This window comes from Nerophis ophidion, linkage group LG06 (genome assembly GCF_033978795.1).
Source record: "Nerophis ophidion isolate RoL-2023_Sa linkage group LG06, RoL_Noph_v1.0, whole genome shotgun sequence".
NCBI classification, from domain to species: Eukaryota; Metazoa; Chordata; class Actinopteri; order Syngnathiformes; family Syngnathidae; genus Nerophis; species Nerophis ophidion.
Genome location: NC_084616.1, coordinates 42,447,612 through 42,466,568, shown reverse-complemented (window position 1 = coordinate 42,466,568; position 18,957 = coordinate 42,447,612). Strand labels below are relative to the sequence as shown.

The 18,957-nt window shown below is 39.1% G+C and overlaps 2 protein-coding genes across 3 annotated transcripts in view; one reads left to right on the top strand and one right to left on the bottom strand.

Annotated features, from left to right (window-relative positions):
- zmynd12 (zinc finger, MYND-type containing 12) overlaps positions 1–18,343 on the top strand; it is a 40,783-nt gene extending 22,440 nt beyond the window's left edge. Inside the window, exons 8-9 of the mRNA XM_061903811.1 lie at positions 3,873–4,018; positions 17,189–18,343. Coding sequence (XP_061759795.1) covers positions 3,873–4,018; positions 17,189–17,311 — 269 coding nt within the window. The 3' untranslated portion in view covers positions 17,312–18,343. The remainder of the gene's footprint in view (positions 1–3,872; positions 4,019–17,188) is intronic.
- rimkla (ribosomal modification protein rimK-like family member A) overlaps positions 1–18,957 on the bottom strand; it is a 79,465-nt gene that overhangs the window by 15,085 nt on the left and 45,423 nt on the right. The gene's annotated exons all lie outside the window — the stretch shown is intronic.

Genomic DNA, 18,957 nt, shown 5'->3' with positions numbered 1-18,957 from the left:
GGTGTCCACCAACGGGTTCTGGGATTACCGCCACGACAGGCACCAACAACCTTGCGGCCACAGCTCCAATCAGCCGCCTCGACAATAGAGGTTCGGAACATGGTCCACGGACTCAATGTCCCGCACCTCCCTCGTGACATGTTCAAAGTTCTCCCGGAGGTGTGAATTGAAACTCTCTCTGACAGGAGACTCTGCCAGACGTTCCCAACAGACCCTCACAATGTGTTTGGGCCTGCCAGGTCTGTCCGGCATCCTCCCCCACCATCGCAGCCAACTCACCACCAGGTGGTGATCGGTAGAAAGCTCCGCCCCTCTCTTCACCCGAGTGTCCAAAACATAAGGCCGCAAATCCGATGACACAACTACAAAGTTGATCATGGAACTGCGGCCTAGGGTGTCCTGGTGCCAAGTGCACATATGGACACCCTTATGTTTGAACATGGTGTTCGTTATGGACAATCCGTGACGAGCACAAAAGTCCAATAACAAAACACCACTTGGGTTTAGATCCGGGCGACCATTCTTCCCAATCAGGCCTCTCCAGGTTTCACTGTCGTTGCCAACATGAGCGTTGAAGTCCCCTAGTAGGACAAGGGAATCACCCGGGGGAGCACTTTCCAGTACTCCCTCGAGCGTTCCCAAAAAGGGTGGGTATTCTGAACTACTGTTTGGTGCGTAAGCACAAACAACAGTCAGGACCCATCCCCCCACCCGGAGGCGAAGGGAAGCTACCCTCTCGTCCACTGGGTTGAACTCAAACGTGCAGGCTTTGAGCCGGGGGGCAACGAGAATTGCCACCCCAGACCGTCGCCTCTCACTGCCGGCAACGCCAGAGTGGAAGAGGGTCCAGTCCCTCTCAAGAGAACTGGTTCCAGAGCCCTTGCTGTGCGTCGAGGTGAGTCCGACTATATCCAGCCGGAACTTCTCTACCTCGCGGACTAGCTCAGGCTCTTTCCCCCCCAGTGAGGTGATGTTCCACGTCCCAAGAGCTAGCTTCTGTAGCCGAGGATCGGACCGCCAAGTGCCCTGCCTTCGGCTGTTGCCCAGCTCACAATGCACCTGACCTCTATGGCCCCTCCTATGAGTGGTGAGCCTATTGGAGGGATGGCCCACGTTGCCTCTTCGGGCTGTGCCCGGCCGGGCCCCATGGGGACAGGCCCGGCCACCAGGCGCTCGCCATCGTGCCCCAACTCCGGGCCTGGCTCCAGAGCGGGGCCCCGGTGACCCGCGTCCGGGCGAGGGAAATCTGAGTTCATTTTGTTGTAATTCCATAGAAGTCTTTGAGCTGCTCTTTGTCTGATCACTCACCTAGAACCTGTTTGTCTTGGGAGACCCTACCAGGGGGCATGAAATCCCCCAGACAACATAGTTCCTAGGATCATGGGGACACGCAAACTCCTCTACCACGGTAAGGTAGCAGCTCAGAGAGGAGCCTCTCTTCACCCGAGTGTCCAAAACATGAGGCCGCAATTCCGATGACACAACACAAAGTCGATCATGGAACTGCGGCTTAGGGTGTCCTGGTGCCAAGTGCACATATGGACACCCTTATGTTTGAACATGGTGTTTGTTATGGACAGTCTGTAATGAGCACAAAAGTCCAATAACAAAACACCACTCGGGTTCAGATCCGGGTGGCCATTTTCCCCAATCACGCCTCTCCAGGTTTCACTGTCGTTAACCAACATGAGCGTTGAAGTCCTCCATTAGGATAAGGGAATCACCCGGGGGAGAACTTTCCAGTACTCCCTCAAGTGTATCCAAAAAGGGTGGGTACTCTGAACTGCCGTTTGGTGCGTAAGCACAAACAACAGCCATGACCCGTCCCTCCATCCGAAGGCGGGGGGAGGTTACCCTCTCGTCCACTGGGTTGAACTCCATCGTACAGGCTTTGAGCCGGGGGGAAAAAAAAATTGCTACTCCAGCTCGTCGCCTCTCACTGCCAGAGTGGAAGAGAGTCCAGTCCCTCTTGAGAAAAGTGGTTCCAGAGCCCTTGCTGTGCGTCGAGGTGAGTCCGACTATATCCAGCCGGAACTTTTATACCTCGCGCATTAGCTCAGGTTCCTTCCCCCCCAGTGAGGTGACGTTCCACATCCCAAGAGCTAGCTTATGTAGCCGAGGATTGGACCGCCAAGTGCCCTGCCTTCGGCTGCCGCCCAGCTCACACTGCACCCAGCCTCTATGGCCCCTGCTATGGGTGGTGAGCCCATTGGAAGGGGGGACCCATGTTGCCTCTTCGGGCTGAGCCCGGCTGGGCCCCATGGCCCGGCCACCAGGCGCTCGCCATTGTGCCCCAACTCCGGGCCTGGCTGCAGAGGGGGGCTCCGGTGACCCGCGTCCGGGCGAGGGAAATCTGAGTCCTTTTCTTGTGTTATTCATAGAGTTCTCCGACCAATGCATGATCCTGTAACTACTTGGTACCACTTGGTATCGGATTGATGTCTAAGTTTGTGGTATAATCCAAAACTATGGTAAAGCATCCAAACAACAGAAGAATAAGTGATTATTACATTTTAACAGAAGTGTAGAAAGAATATGTTAAAAGGGAAAGTAAGCAGATATTATCAATCAATCAATCAATGTTTACTTATATAGCCCTAAATCTCTAGTGTTTCAAAGGGCTGCACAAACCACAACACAAACCACTACGACATCCTCGGTAGGCCCACATAAGGGCAAGGAAAACTCACACCCAGTGGGATGTCGGTGACAATGATTACTATGAGAACCTTGGAGAGGACGAAAGTAATGGATGTCGAGCGGGTCTAACATGATACTGTGAAAGTTCAATCCATAGTAGATCCAACACAGCCGCGAGAGTCCAGTCCAAAGCAGATCCAACACAGCAGCGAGAGTCCCGCCCACAGTAAATGGACAAGTAGATTAATATATAATTTTCTACCACAAGTACCTCATAATTTTGACGAAATAAGACAATGAGAAATGACACAATATGCTACTGCATATGTCAGCAGACTAAATTAGGAGCCTTTGTTTGTTTACTTACTACTAAAAGACAAGTTGTCTTGTATGTTCACTATTTTATTTAAGGACAAACTTGCAATAAGAAACATGTTTAATGTACTGTTTGTTAAAATAAAGCCTATAATCCAATTTTTTGTGGTCCGTTATTTAAAAAAGTATCTAAAAGTACAAAACGTATCAAAATAATTTTGGTGCCGGTACCAAAAAACTGGTTTTAGGACAACACTAGTTCAATGGGACATTTGCTACGCCAACTAATGACGGGGGATGCTGGTAACACCAATTTTTGATTGACACTTGGCGCTCTTTAGTCGAAATACCATTGTACTCACAAAACAATACTTTTAACATTGTTTATTTTCAAACATTAAAAGTCACTGCTCTGTATAGAATATGATATACGTATTGTTTACATCTTACATCTAAGATGTGCAATATTGTTGTGAATTGCATTCAGATATGACCCATACACACCTCTATTTCCTCACAATCGGCATATGACATCACCATTACAAAAGTCCTGGTGCGTTAACTGCATTATTGACATCACTAAAAAATAAGGTCAACGGCGGCTAAATGTAGCTGAGCGGTCTTGCTGTGCAACCGGAAGGCTAAGGCTTCAGATTTACGTCCCGCGTGCTCAGAGACCACTGCTGACGCATCTTTGGCTATGCAACGTCCGCAGTACTCGCCGCCATCGCAGCTGCTGCCCTACATTTGACGCTAAGCCTGTTAGCTGCCGTGCAATTTGCCCACGGATGCTTCACACTTGAGCAGGGATTCCCAAAAGTGTTGCGTTCAAACTCACCAAAACTAAAAGTCACGTACACAAAAATGAATGACAAACACCACGACAGATGACATTAACGTGTATATCTCTGCACCAGATAAAGGGCAGCGAGTGGAGGTGGACAAGATGCTGACAACCATTTTGGACTTCGAGCAAGACGACTCCAGAAGAGAACCGGCCCAGATCGCCCTGGTGGCTCACGCCCTGGCCATGCTCTCCTTTCTCGGAGGGGACGCCTCCAAGGTGAGTCACCTGCCAGGGTTGCTGGGTATTAACAGACAATGACCCGGTGACACAGTTCCCTTTATATCTCCTTTTGCATACTTCCTTCAGATGGCTGTCTCAGTGCGGGATTATCTGTGATTGTTAAAGCTTTAGAGATGAAGCAGGGATTTAGCTGGAGTCGATGCCAACGTCTTAGCAGTATGTTTTCTTTGAAAATTAGGAGACTTTTTGTGCTTATTTATAACCCACTGGGCGTCAATTATTGCGTTAACCATACGTGTTATAGCTTGGTGTTATTTTGCAGGTTTAAAATGCAACGAATCAGGATGAGCCCTGTTTGTAATTCATTATAGCAAGGGTTCTTAACCTTTTCCCACTACAGAAGGGCCCGTGGCCCACTCATACACTGTATTAACATTAGTAATATTACACTTGTTTATAATCGTATCAAATAATTATATCCAACCTACTTAGTTGAACAGGATAAACCTTGTCAAAAGATATTAAACAACAAGTTACTTCACAAAGATTATTATCAAGGCTTAGGTCAGGCTGATTACAAAAGTAAAGACTAATTAAATATACTGCAAAAGAAAAGATTGAAGAAAAAATGATTAACGTAGATTAAAATAAATACATTATAAATAAATAATGATGTATATTTCTTATATAAACCTTCAACAAAATTAAAGTGCATATTAAAATACAACTTTGCCACTTACTGTAAGTCTTAAACTTTGCGTTTGAGAAACTTCTCCAAGACTTAAAACGCCATACTTCTTCTGTTTGTTTGATATTTTAATCACTGCCACAGGTGGTGGAAAAATGTATTACAACTGAGTACGGACCACTGCTGAGAAACGGTAATTTTTTGGCGCCCCGGTTTTTAAGAAACACTGCGCTGGAAAACAATGTTTTTTTTTGCAAATGTCAGCTTATTTGGAATTTGATGCCTGCAACATGGTTCAAAAAAGCTGGCACAAGTAGCAAAAAAGACAGAGAAAGTTGAGGAATGCTCATCAAACACTTAATTGGAAAATCCCACAGGTGACCAGGCTAACTGGGAACAGGTGGGTGGCAGGATTGGGTATAAAAGAAGCTTCCATGAAATGCTCAGTCATTCACAAACAAGGATAGGGCGAGAGTCACCACTTTGTGAACAAATGCGAGAGCAAATTGTCGTACCGTTTAAGAACAACATTTGTCATCAAGCTATTGCAAGTAATTTAAGGATTTCCCCATGTAAGGTCTTTAATATCATCAAAAGGTTCAAAGAATCTGGAAAAATCACTGCCCGTGACATTGAATGCCTGTGACCTTGGATCCCTCAGGCAGTACTGCATCAACAACCGACATCAGTGTGTAAAGGATATCACCACACGGGCTCAGGAACTGTTCAGAAAACCACTTTCAGTAACTACAGTTTGTCGCTACATCTGTAAGTGGAAATTAAAACTCTACTATGCAAAGCGAAAGCCATTTATCAACAACACCCAGAAACACCACCGGCTTCACCGGAATGATTATTTCCCCCCAAAAATGGAAGTTTCCCAGTTTGAACATTAAATATATTGTATTTGAAGTCTATTAAAATGAATATAAGTTGAAAAAGATATGCAAATAATTGTGTTCTGTTTTTATTTACGAATTACATAACGTGCCAACTTCACTGGTTTTGGGTTTTGTACATACAGCTGCTTGAACAAAATACCTTAGAGTGGTACCTCAACTTAAGAGTGCCCCAACTTAAGAGTGTTTTGAGATAAGAGCCGTCTCTGGGCTAATTGTTGGACCATGCCGAGTAGAAGGGAATGATATATATAAAAAAAAGGATATAATGCATACTTGCCAACCCTCCCGGATTTTCCGGGAGACTCACGAAATTCAGCGCCTCTCCCGAAAACCTCCCGGGACAAATTTTCTCCCGAAATTAAGGCGGAGCTGGAGGCCACGCCCCCTCCAGCGCCATGCGGACCTGAGTGACGTGTCGACAGCCTGTTTTCATGTCGGCTTTCCCACAATATAAACAGCGTGCCTGCCCAATGACGTTATAACTGTAGAATGATCGAGTGTGAGTTCTTGGTTACTTATGTGGGTTTATTGTTAGGCAGTTTCATTAACGTCCTCCCAGCGCGGTAACAACACACAACAACAGCAGTCACGTTTTCGTCTGCCCTAAAGCAGTTTGTCTGCCGTAATCAGCAATGTTGTGACACTCTTAAACAGGACAATACTGCCATTTACTCTACATTGATTTGTGACAATAAAATCTACGGTTTTTTTAGAGTGCAGTGCACAACTGCGCACACAACAAGGAGACGAAGCAGAAGAACGAGGAAGATACAGCCATGGCGACGTCGACGATGACGACGAGTAAGATGAAGAAATACGCTTGTAAATTCCGAGCCGCAGCTATGATTGGACCTGGATAGTCTCCGAGAAGAAGTAGTGGACTACCAAGTGTTTGGCAGTGAAGAGCTTCCTCAGGAAGCAAATATTGACCGGTTTTGGGCCATGCTAGGGAGAGATGGAAGATTCCTCACCCTAGTGCATTTGATGAAAGCACTTTTGTGCGTGCCACACAGCAATGAATCATCAGAGAGGGTGTTCAGTAGGGGTGTGGGAAAAAATCGATTTGAATTTGAATCGTGATTCTCACGTTGTGCAATTCAGAATCGATTCTCATTTTTAAAAAATCGATTTTTTAATTTTTTTTAATTTTTGTATTCATGTATTTATTTATTTATTTCAGCAATCCAACAAAACAATACACAGGAATACCATAACAATGCAATTCAATTCCAAAACCAAACCTGACCCAGCAACACTCAGAACTGCAATAAACAAAACAGTTGAGAGGAGACACAAACACGACACAGAACAAACCAAAAGTAGTGAAACAAAAATGATTATTATCAACAACAGTATCAATACTAGTTATAATTTCAGCATAGCAGTGATTAAAAATCCCTCATTAACAATTATCATTAGACATTTATAAAAATTAAAAAAAGAACATCACATCTCATAAGCTTGACAACACACTGTGTCCAATATTTTCACAAAGATAAAATAAGTCATATTTTTGGTTCGTTTAATAGTTAAAACAAATTTACATTATGGCAATCAGTTGATAAAACATTGTCCGTTTCAATTATAAAAGCTTTTTACAAAAATCTACTACTCTGCTTGCATGTCAGCAGACTGGGGTAGATCCTGCTGAAATCCTATGTATTGAATGTTTAGAGAATCCTTTTAAATCGGGAAAAAAATCGTTTTTGAATCGAGGATCGTGTTGAATTGAAAACAAAAAAAATTGATTTTTAATCCAAACGTGACCCCAAGAATCGATATTGAATCGAATCGTGGGACACCCAAAGATTCGCAGCCCTTGTGTTCAGCATGGTTAGAAAAATAGTGACAGAGAATAGAACAAGGATGGACAATTCAATCCTTAACTCAACAATGAGTAGATGAGTGTTATGTGTGTGTGTATGTGTAAATAAATGAACATTGAAATTCAAGTATTTTTCTTATATATATAGCTAGAATTCACAGAAAGTCAAGTATTTCTTATATATATATATATACAGTATATATGAAATACCCCCCAAAATCAGAGGTCTCAAGGTTGGCAAGTATGATATGATATAAAAAAATCACCAAAAACATGACCGAATGTGTCATCAACCTGGCGAAGCAATTTTAGCGTATCACTGCTCGTCTGCACCATACTGAAGCACGAGTCTGACGCCAGCCAATAATTTTAAAGTAATGTCTCAACAACAGACAATTAATCTGTGAAAATATACAAAAGATGCAGATGGGGTATTTGACATGGAAGATATCGTACAAAACCACTCCCAGAGGTGACAGCTACAAATATAAATACTAAGGAAAATACTGTACGTTGCTAAGACATTACTTTATAAAACTACTGTAGTTGTTAATTGTTGTCATGTTTTCATACAATGTTTCTTATCTGGAAGTCTGTTTTTATTTTTAAAAGGCATGTTGAAATTGTGCTGTTTTACGGGGTCCAAACACCAATTTCATTTCAATGCGATACGTTAATTTGAGATACAAGTGTTTTAAGTAAAGAGCTCCGTCACAGAGCCACATAATCTCGTAAAGTGAGGTACGACCGTGTAAAAATATAGGACAATACATTAAAAAAATTATTATTTATTCATATGTTATTACATACAGTTGTTCTTCACACTCATTTTCATCGAGGGCCACATCGCAAGTATTGCTGCCCTCATTGGGTCCCTTGTAACAGTGAATAATATGACTATTATTGTGGAATCGCCTCATATCATTGCACAATTGCCTATCCATTAGATTTTTTTATGTACAAATTAATGGCTAACTTGCTATGAAATCATAAGTCAGGGTGACAAGCAGATATTTAAGCATTTATTTGTATTTTTTTTTTTAATCTTAGTGACATCGGATCATATAATATAGTTTGTTGCATGCTCAGATACTCTTTCCTCTCTTTTTCATGCTTCATCTGTCACATACTGTTATATTGTACATGGTAATTCCCATATATTGTATATATGATATAGACATAATATAATATAATATATCAGTATATATAATATACTGTACATATATTATGTAAATATTACGTATATATGTTATATTTTATTATTTATACTTGCATTGTCCTTTCCATCATTATACTTTCCAGTAACTGAGCTACTGTGTGGAACAATTTCCCTTGTGGATCACTAAAGTTTGTCTAAGTCTGAAATAATATGATGATTAATGATGCACATTTTTCCAGGTTTTGTCGGGCCTTAAAAAACGGCTTTGAGGTTGACAACTGTGGTTTAGATATTATTGATATATGCCTCTCTCCAGGACAAACCACAAACTGCAACAACAGTGCAACACAAATTATTGTTGACCTTTTGTTGAGCAAAGGAACCTTATTTGTAGTCCCATGAGTCAACATGGAGGAATCTCTCCTAGGGAATTAGGAAAATGAATAATAAATGACATGGCACAATGATTACACACTATGCATAATGAAATATGTGTATTGAATATGACACTATATTTGATGAAATACATAATCTAATGGAATGACATAATAATGGTATGTTAAATTAATATATATAGAAATATTTTTTTATTTTATTAACCCCAAAATATTACAATTACAATTATGATAATATTATTATAACATTACAATTAAAAATTATATTATTATTATTATTATTATCAAATCACTACTATTTATTGAAAATAAATTAATACATTCTCCATTGTGGGAAAAATAGGAGTCTATCCTTCCTATTCTATCATATCCTATCCTAAATATTGTGTCGAAATGTGATGCTTTGCAATAAATGTCAAGGCGGCATTATTCTTAGACATTATCAAATGTGCAAATAACGCCCTAGAAAATATCAAATTGCAGCAAACCAAACATAAGATAGAAGTTTGCTTCACTGCAAAAAGTCAGCATGCAGAACAAGTTGAGTTTTATAGTTGTGTTTATTGCTTAGCAATATATTTTAGACTTTAGTATAAATATTATTCAGGATAAGCATATTGGTTTATTAAACATTATTTTTATCATAATATGGACTTTTGACCTTGAATTTAGACACTTCATCTTGCTCCTTCCACACTTCACAGTGCATAATGCTCTCCTAGTAATAGAAGTTACCAACATCCTTGAGAATGATAAACACAATGTAAACACTGCCAATCTCTTAAAATGAGGTCTTGTGTCATTTCCAGCTTAAATAATAACTAGAACATCGTAAACAAATCATCTTAACCCATCATTTGGCTATCATTCGGCGCTTTTTAATACAACTCTTATTTTATTGGGTGTCATAACACATGTGCACATGTACCTAATGTTATGTCCATTTCATTTGGCAAAGGAGTGAGTTAAACAAAGGTTGGCCATACATCACATGTGACCTTTAACCTTTTAATACCTTGGCCGTGTCCTTAGTTTTACTGCGTCTAAGCTTAAGTCTATCTTGGCAAACCTGACGCACTAAAATAGACTCAGACACCAATTGCACAACACTTCCGTTTGTTAGTGTGGGTTAGCTCCCACATAATAAACATAATGACCCACATTTCACTAACAAGTTTTCTCCATGTGTTTTTTTTTTTTGCTCCTGAAAATTAATCTGGAAGTAATTTTCTATAATATAAGTCAGTTTTTTGAGTAATCGATAGATAACTAACTCTACTTGGCGGGAGGTCACCTTCAGAACTGGAGCCCATTCTTCTGCATAGAGGCATATACAACTATTATTTTGATCAATTTATTGCATGTTTTTGTCTCCCTGGTCCAATGACAAGGTTAACATTATGAGCAAAAAATAAATATAAATGAATAACCATTTACGGACTTCCGTAACCTGTGTTTTGCCATGCTCTTTCTTCCTTTTCTCAAGTATCTTGAGAAAACATCAGTAGAAGAGGACGCAAAACATTCCAGCTGCTTACCTTCCTTTTCTCTCTTTTTTTTGAGAGGGTCTGCTCTTCTTTCATTGCATTTTCGCAGGTTCTGACTACTAGCCTGATCTACTAAAAGTTTGCATGTGCTAAAACTTTTGCAAACTTGATAGCACACGCAAAGCTGACCGACCGACCTGGTGTTACATGGCCTTTCCTTTTAACTTAGTAAACGTTTGGGAACTGAGGAAACCAATTTTTGAAGCTTTTCAGGTGGAATTCATTCCCATTCTTGCTTGATCCACAGCTTAAGTTGTTCAACAGTCCTGGGTCTCCCTTTTAGTGTTTTAGGCTTCAAATTGCGCCACACATTTTCAACGGGAGTCAGGTCTGGACTATTGGTAGGCCAGTCCAATACCCGCCGCACTCTTTTACTATGAAGCTACGCTGTTGTAACACGTGGCTTGGCGTTGTCTTGCTGAAATAAGCAGGGACGTCCATGATAGCGTTGCTTGAATGGCAACATATGTTGCTCCAAAACCTGTATGTACCTTTAAGCATTAATGGTGCCTTCACAGATGTGTAAGTTCCCCTTGCCTTGGGCACTAATACACCCCCATACCATCACAGATGCTGGCTTTTGAACTTTGCGTCTAGAACAATCTGGATGATTATTTTCCTTTTTGGTCCAGAGGACACAATGTCCAGAGTTTCCAAAAAACAATTTGAAATGTGGACTCGTCAGACCACAGAACACTTTTCCAATTTGCATCAGTCCATCTTGGATGAGCTCGGGCCCAGCGAAGCCAGGGGCGTTTTTGGGTGTTGTTGATGAATAGTACAGCTTTAACTTGCACTTATAGTTGTAGCGACCAACTGTAGTTACTGACATTGGTTTTCTGAAGTGTTCCTGAGCCCACGTGGTGATATCCTTTACACACGCATGTCGGTTTTTGATGCAGTACCGCCTGAGGGATCCAAGGTCCGTAATATCATCGCTTACGTGCAGTGATTTTTATCCAGATTCTCTGAACCTTTTGATGATATTACAGACATTAAATGGTGAAATCCCCAAATTCCTTGCAATAGCTTGTTGAGGAATGTTCTTCTTAAACTGTTCTACAATTATCTCACGCATTTGTTCACAAAGTGGTGACCCTCGCCCCATCCTTGTTTATGAATGACTGAGCATTTAATGAAAGCTGCTTTATACCTAATCATGGCACCTACCTGTTCCCAATGAGCCTGTTCACCTGTGGGATGTTCCAAATAAGTGTTTGATGAGCATTCCTCAACTTTGTCAGTCTTTTTTGCCACTTGTACCAGCTTTTTTTAAACATGTTGCAGGCATCAAATTCCAAATAAGCTAAAATTTGCCAAAAAAAACAACGTTTTACAGTTCGAATGTTAAATATCTTGTCTTTGCGGTCTATTCAACTGAATTTATTTTGAAAAGGATTTGCACATCACTGTATTCTGTTTTTATTTACGATGTAAACAACGTGGCAACTTCAGTGTTTTTTTTTGTTTTTTTGTCCTGTCCAGCTTCTCAGGCAAACCATGATGTAGATGCCCATATCAGCTGTTCAGATTTACTTTACAAAAGAGAAGTGTAGGATACTTCTCTTGTTGCCTTATTTCAATTTGACTTTGTTAAATGTATTTATATTATCATTTGGTGCAGCCCGGCCGGAGCAGGAGGGGATAGAAAGAGAAAAAAAGAAAGACTGAGGGGGTAATTGTGGGGATAAGAGGGGGATAAGACAGAGAGACAAAAACAACAATAACAACAATATAACAATATCAGCAAATAGGATATCTACAAATATGATGGTAAAAGTGATAGCAAAGAAGCAGTTAGCGAAATAAATAATAATATAGAAATGACAATGAGCATTTTTACACTACAACTGGAGCAATACAAATAACAATAGAAAAAGCGCTATTGATCATGAGCAATACCAATAGTGTACCTCTATTATCAACAATACAGTTGTTCAAATGCAACAATACATATACGTAATGATAACTAGAGATTAAAAAAATTAAAAATAAGTAAAAAGGAATACTGAAAAATGGAGGGGAAGAGAAAGAGGCAACCTATATTAAGCTTGTAGATTGTTATAGTAACAATGGGTTAAGCTTTGTCAGTGTTACCCAGTTTCTTCAACCGGTTTTGAGTTTTGTAATTAAGTTTTGTAACCAATGATTGTCACACACATACTAGGTGTGGTGAAATGTGTCCTCTGCGTTTGACCCATCCTCTTGATCACCCCCTGGGAAGTGAAGGGAGCAGTGGGCAGCAGCACTGGCACGCCCGGGAATCATTTATGGTGATTTAACCCCCAATTCCAGCCCTTGATGCTGAGTGCCAAGCAGGGAAGCAAGGGGTCCCATTTTTATAGTCTTTGGTATGACTCGGCTGGGGTTTGAACTCAGGGCGGACACTCTAACCACTAGGCCACTGAGTAGGTTAATTTTCAGGTCCAAAACTACAAAACAAGTGCCACTCTTGTCAGCAGTTTATGGGACAAGTAGTCCCTTGTCCTATAAAAGAGGCAAAGCGGTAGAAGCATAAACACACAACAGACACTGACTGCTTTCTCATCTTTGCCAGGCACCAAAATACTCGCTTTACTTCAGTGAGAAATAAAACGTGTTTGTGAAAGAATCTGCCATCTCGTGGCCCCTCTTTGTTTTCATGAAGAAAAGTGAGTAGAATAAGACCACGTTTCTACCGTTCACGTCACAATGCATGATGGTCATTTTGGTTTTGAATGGGATATTCTGACCACATTTGTCCATGTTTTGCCTTAATTTGTGGCTTGCAGTCATTTCCAAAAAGCACATTGCTGCAGGTTTCATTGCGACAGGATTTAGAAGTGATTTTACAAGGCCGTTAAGGTCCCACCGCACAGTTGTCAGGGTTAAAGAAGACAACTTTTAGCCATGTCAGCACAAGTAGTTAGTTTCCTGATGCTCGGTTCTTTACGCAGCCACCAACAAGGGACTCTATCTTGGTTCCATTCATTCAGAAACAGCGTAAAAGTGTGTATTAATGCAAACAAACACAAATATTTATAGTTTTGGTTGCAAAGCATTTTTGGGGTTACGAGTCAACTTCAATCTTGTGGGGGCGGCCTCATATAATACATTGGTGCAAAAAAGTATTTAGTCAGCCACCGATTGTGCAAGTTCTCCCACTTAAAATGATGACAGAGGTCTGTAATTTTCATCATTGGTACACGTCAATTGTGAGAGACAGAATGTGAAAAAAAAATCCAGGAATTCACATTGTAGGAATTTTAAAGATTTTTTTGGTAAATTATGGTGGAAAATAAGTATTTGGTCAACCATTCAAAGCTCTCACTGATGGAAGGAGGTTTTGGCTTAAAATCTCACGATACATGGCCCCATTCATTCTTTCCTTAACACGGATCAATGGTCTTGTCCCCTTAGCAGAAAAACAGCCCCAAAGCATGATGTTTCCACCCCCATGCTTCACAGTAGGTGTGGTGTTCTTGGGATGCAACTCAGTATTCTTCTTCCTCCAAACATGACGAGTTCAGTTTGTACCAAAAAGTCCTATTTTGGTTTCATCTGACCACATTACATTCTCTCAATCCTCTGCTGTATGATCCATGTATCCATTTTGGTATAAACTCAACTCGTCGTGTTTGGAGAAAGAAGAATACTGAGTTGCATGTAATCTGAAGCAGGTGGAAATAATAAGTAACCATGGTAACTAAAACAAACAAGGGTGCACTGAAAAACAGGAATTAATGGAGTCCAAAACTAACAGAACATAACAAAACATGATCCAGGACATGGATCATGACACCTTGTTTGGTTTCAAACTTGTGAACAATAGTTTTTTTATTTGCAATCATATTTGCCTAACAAATGGATTTTGAAAAAAAAAAAAGAAAAAAAAGTTTTTTATAAAATAATTTCATGGTGCCAATTTTTTTTTTTCCCCCAATCTTTTTTTTTGGGTTGCAATATTTTTGTATTGTATTACAATTAATTTATTTAATTGGGACAGTGCACATTAATCAACACTTAAATAAACAGTGTAAATGCAAATTTTCAGCCGTTGTCCCAATCGCTGCCAAACAATTTTGGTTAAGGTTTTTGGGGAGGGGGGGTTGCAATTTTTTTTTGTTAGAAATCTTTTTTTCTTTGCAAATCTTTTCTTTGTTTGCAAATATTTTTAATTTCCAATTCTTTTTTTAGTTATATCTTAATCTCAGACTTGTGGGTGGGGTCTCATTTGAATTATAGGTTATAAGCATTTTTATTGGTCAGTGTCAGAGGATGGTGTTATCATATTGGCACAAACGATTTACATTTTTTTTTAAATCTTTAAAAAAAAATGTATTTGTTTGAAAATAATTTTTCTGGACAAAAAAAATGTTTTTAGGATGCAAATCTTTTATTTTTAATCGTTTTTCCTTTTTATAGGTTGCAATTGTTTTGAAGGAGGGAAGTTGCAAATTGTATTTTCTTCTGTTACATTTTTTTAAATCAAAATGTTATGGGGTAGCCCATTTTTTGTCACAAATTAATATTTTGCTGCAAGTTTTTTTTTTTGCTATTTGTGGGGGCTTACAATCATATTTATTTTTGCAATTTTTAGGTAAAAAAAAGTTTTTTGTTACAAGCCATTTTTTGGTTACAAATATTTTTAAATTTTCAAAACAATTGTTTTGGTTACCACTCAATTTCAATCTTTTGGCCTTTTTACGAGTCAGCCTCAGAGGATGGTGTGACCATAGCCACCATACTGTATACCTATTTCCACCCTCGGCACAATTAGTGAGAGCTACAGACCAATAAAAGGGCTTTAAACATTTTGTTTAGAAGATTAATAAAAGTGAGTCGTAATCAAAAAATAAAGAAAAAAAGATTTGCAATCGAAAAAACGATATGCATCTCCCACCAATTTTTTTTTTTTTCCAACAAAAAAAAGATTGGCAATCAAAAAGTACCACACATATTTTGCAACAATTTGCAACCAAAGCTGTTTGTAAATATTTTTTGAAATTTCAATTCAAATTTTTTTTGGTTCCATAAAAATACACTAATTCTAATAACAGAGCAGGTCAGCATGTCCAAACGGCTAAGTGGGCTAAAACATACAGGCCAGTTGATATTACATAATCAGCTTTTCTCTCCATGGTGTGACAGCTGCAGCTGCTTGTCTGTGTTTCCGGTGTGTGTGTGTGTGTGTGTGTGTGTGTGTTTGTTCTGGCAATGCTTCCTTAATGGGGACATCGCTCTGTTTACACAGTCACCTTTAAGGGACCTCTGACGGTATGGGGACATATCGTTTGTATTTTATTTCTATGGTTTAAGGCAGTGGTTCTCAACCTTTTTTCAGTGATGTACCCCCTGTGAACATTTTTTTAATTCAAGTACCCCCTAATTAGAGCACAGCATTTTTGGTTGAAAAAAAGAGATAAGGAAGTAAAATACAGCACTATGTCATCAGTTTCTGATTTATTAAATTGTACAACAGTGCCAAATATTGTTCATTTGTAGTGGTATTTCTTGAACTATTTGGAAAAAAGATATAAAAATAACTAAAAAGTTGTTGAAAAATAAACGAGTGATTCAATTATATATAAAGATTTGTGCACAAAGAAGTAATCATCAACTTAAAGTGGCCTCTTTGGGGATTGTAATAAAGATCCATCTGGACTTAATTCTAAACATTTCTTCACAAAAAAATAAATCTTTAACATCAATATTTATGGAAAATGTCCACAAAAAAAATCTAGCTGTCAACACTGAATATTGCATTGATGCATTTCTTTTCACAGTTTATGAACTTATATTCATATTTTGTTGAAGTATTATTCAATAAATACATTTATAAATGATTTTTTAATTGTTGCTATTTTTAGAATATTAAAAAAAAATCTTACGTACCCCTTGGCATACCTTCAAGTACCCCCAGGGGTATGCGTACCCCCATTTGAGAACCACTGGTTTAAGGTAAGATAAGACAATTTTTTATTGATCCCACAACAGGAAAATTTGGGTTACTTTGTCAACATGTTTCAAATATTGGTAAAAGAGAAAATGTATTTTCTTGAAAAGTGAAACATTTGTTATCCTGGCATTAGTAGTACTGTGATTCTGTATGGTATCCATCCTTAGTTAAAACTAATATACTTTTCCAAAAACAAAATCTGCTTTAGTGTTCCTTAGGATGACATTTTCATACAGTATGGTTATAAAACATTATTACCTTAAAGTATGATTCACATTCAGAATTTTCCATCCTTCTGTGGAAAATTGCAGACAACTTCATTACTGCTAAATAGCAGTTTTCAGTAATGTCACAGAAGATGCAGGATTTGCTTTAATATTTAAGTGGTGAAACTTCCTATAAGAGGACAGCTGTAGCGCTTTATTCTGAGGATCATGTCATATTTATTTAGAACTTTTTTTTTTTTTTAAATGGTCCTCAGTAGTCACGAACAAATTTGTGTGAATTACGCAAAATGATTTAGATTTGGTCCCCATTAACCATATTAATTATTTTTTCCCTAGGGTCCCCAGTAAGAAAGATCAGCAAATTACTTCATCAATCCATAGATTTAAAGACGTGTATGAGCTAACTGGCCATTTTACCTCATTTGTATGCCTCCACAACCTGTAGAAAGGGTGGTCCCCACAAGTGATGATCAAAAACTTGGTCCCCAGTCCAAAAGATAACCTGTATGTGTGTGTGTGTGTCAGGCACTGGGATTTGGACGCACGGCACTGCAAGCCAGCCAGATGATACCAAACCATGACCTGACGGAGCCCATCCGGGCCTTGTTGCAGCTGGTGAACACAGCTCCACAGTCCACTCCTGGATAGGCGCCACACCCAGCGCTCACACAAACCAACACAAGCTTCCTTCACTTCAGCCATTCAGCGGCCACTGAATTTATATTTGTACAAAAGAAAAGTTTATAACATTACGGACTGGACTTGTTTTTGTCACAGTGCCTGCATGAGCAAACCCAGCATTAAATTCCCCCCCAAAATGCGAGCGTCCTCCACTAATATGGAGAAGCTAAATATTAAATATATGGAAAACACTTCATCAAACTCACCATCAAAACCTTCTTAAATAAGATTTTAGTATTATTTAAGTGTAAAACTAAGCGAACCACTTTATATCATAAAAGTAGATGAGGACTGACAACATTGTCAAAGGAAAACTGCTCCTTTCGGGGGGAATTTTGGTGCAAAAACGTGGCCAGCATTCCATGCAGATCATAGTGGATACACTTTCTGTTAGTTATGACCGACATATTGTATTTCCTTGAATTTCCACCAGGGCGCTAATTAATTTAAAACCTCTTCTCACTCCTGCGCTTACCAAAGGCATGCGGTAAAAGTAAGTATGCGCTAATTCATTTAAAACCTCATCTCACTCCGGCACTTACCAAAGGTATGCAGTAAAAATTTGAGTGTGATGTAAGCTTGGACCTTAAATCCTACTGAATAGCTCTTAATCTTCTTCCCTTTATGCGATTTCAAATTACCGGTATTGAAATCAGCCTCCTCCATTTTGAAAATGATGACAGGGGAAGTGTCACTCGTGACGTCACGAGTTTGACCAGGCGGTAACACTAAGCATGCGCTAATTATTTTGCGAAGCGAGTTTAACCCGGCAGTAATTTCAGGCAGGCGCATACTATATGCCCTGCGGCAATTCAAGGAAATCCAGTATGTAAAAATGAATGTAACTCTTTTTTGTTGTTGTTGTTTTTATTCAGTGACACTTCTCTGTAGGTTTGTCTTTTTTTGTGTTTGTTACTTTTTTTTTCTTTTAGTCAATTCGTCTGATTCTCTATCTGCTTGTGGTGAAGAGGAAGGCAGTACATTGCTACCCACTGGGGGGCGGGGGGGTTATTTTAGTATTGTTTTTACTATTTTCATGTTTTGTTTTATTTTTTTGGGCGGGTGGGGGGGGGGGGGTGCTGTGGAAAAAAAGTGTCTTGCTTTCTCAGTACTTGTATTATAAAAAATATTATATTAAAAAAATGTAACATAAAATCAATCATAGTTTCTCATTAATTAATCAAGGAAGTTATGTCAAATGTCCATTGTTGCTTAGCACATTTTTCCAGAGAATTGTGGTCAAATTGCAAATTATGACTTTTTTTTTTTTTTGTGATTTGTATCTTTATTATTTTTTTGTATTTATTTTTTGGGGAGGGTGCGAGTGACAAAAACAAGTGTCTGTTTCCTCAGTACCTATATTATGATTTCACTGTCAAATGAATAAACAAATATTTAAAAAAAAATAAAATAAATAAAAACCTGACATTATTAAATCAATCATAGTTTCTCATTAATTAATCAAGGTAGTTATGTCAAATGTCCATTCTTGCTGAGCACATTTTACCAGGGAATTGTGGTATAATTCAAAATCGTGACTTTTTTTTTTTTTTTTTTTGTGATTTGTATTTTACTATTATAATTTGTGGGGGGTGGGGGTAGGGGGTGCTATG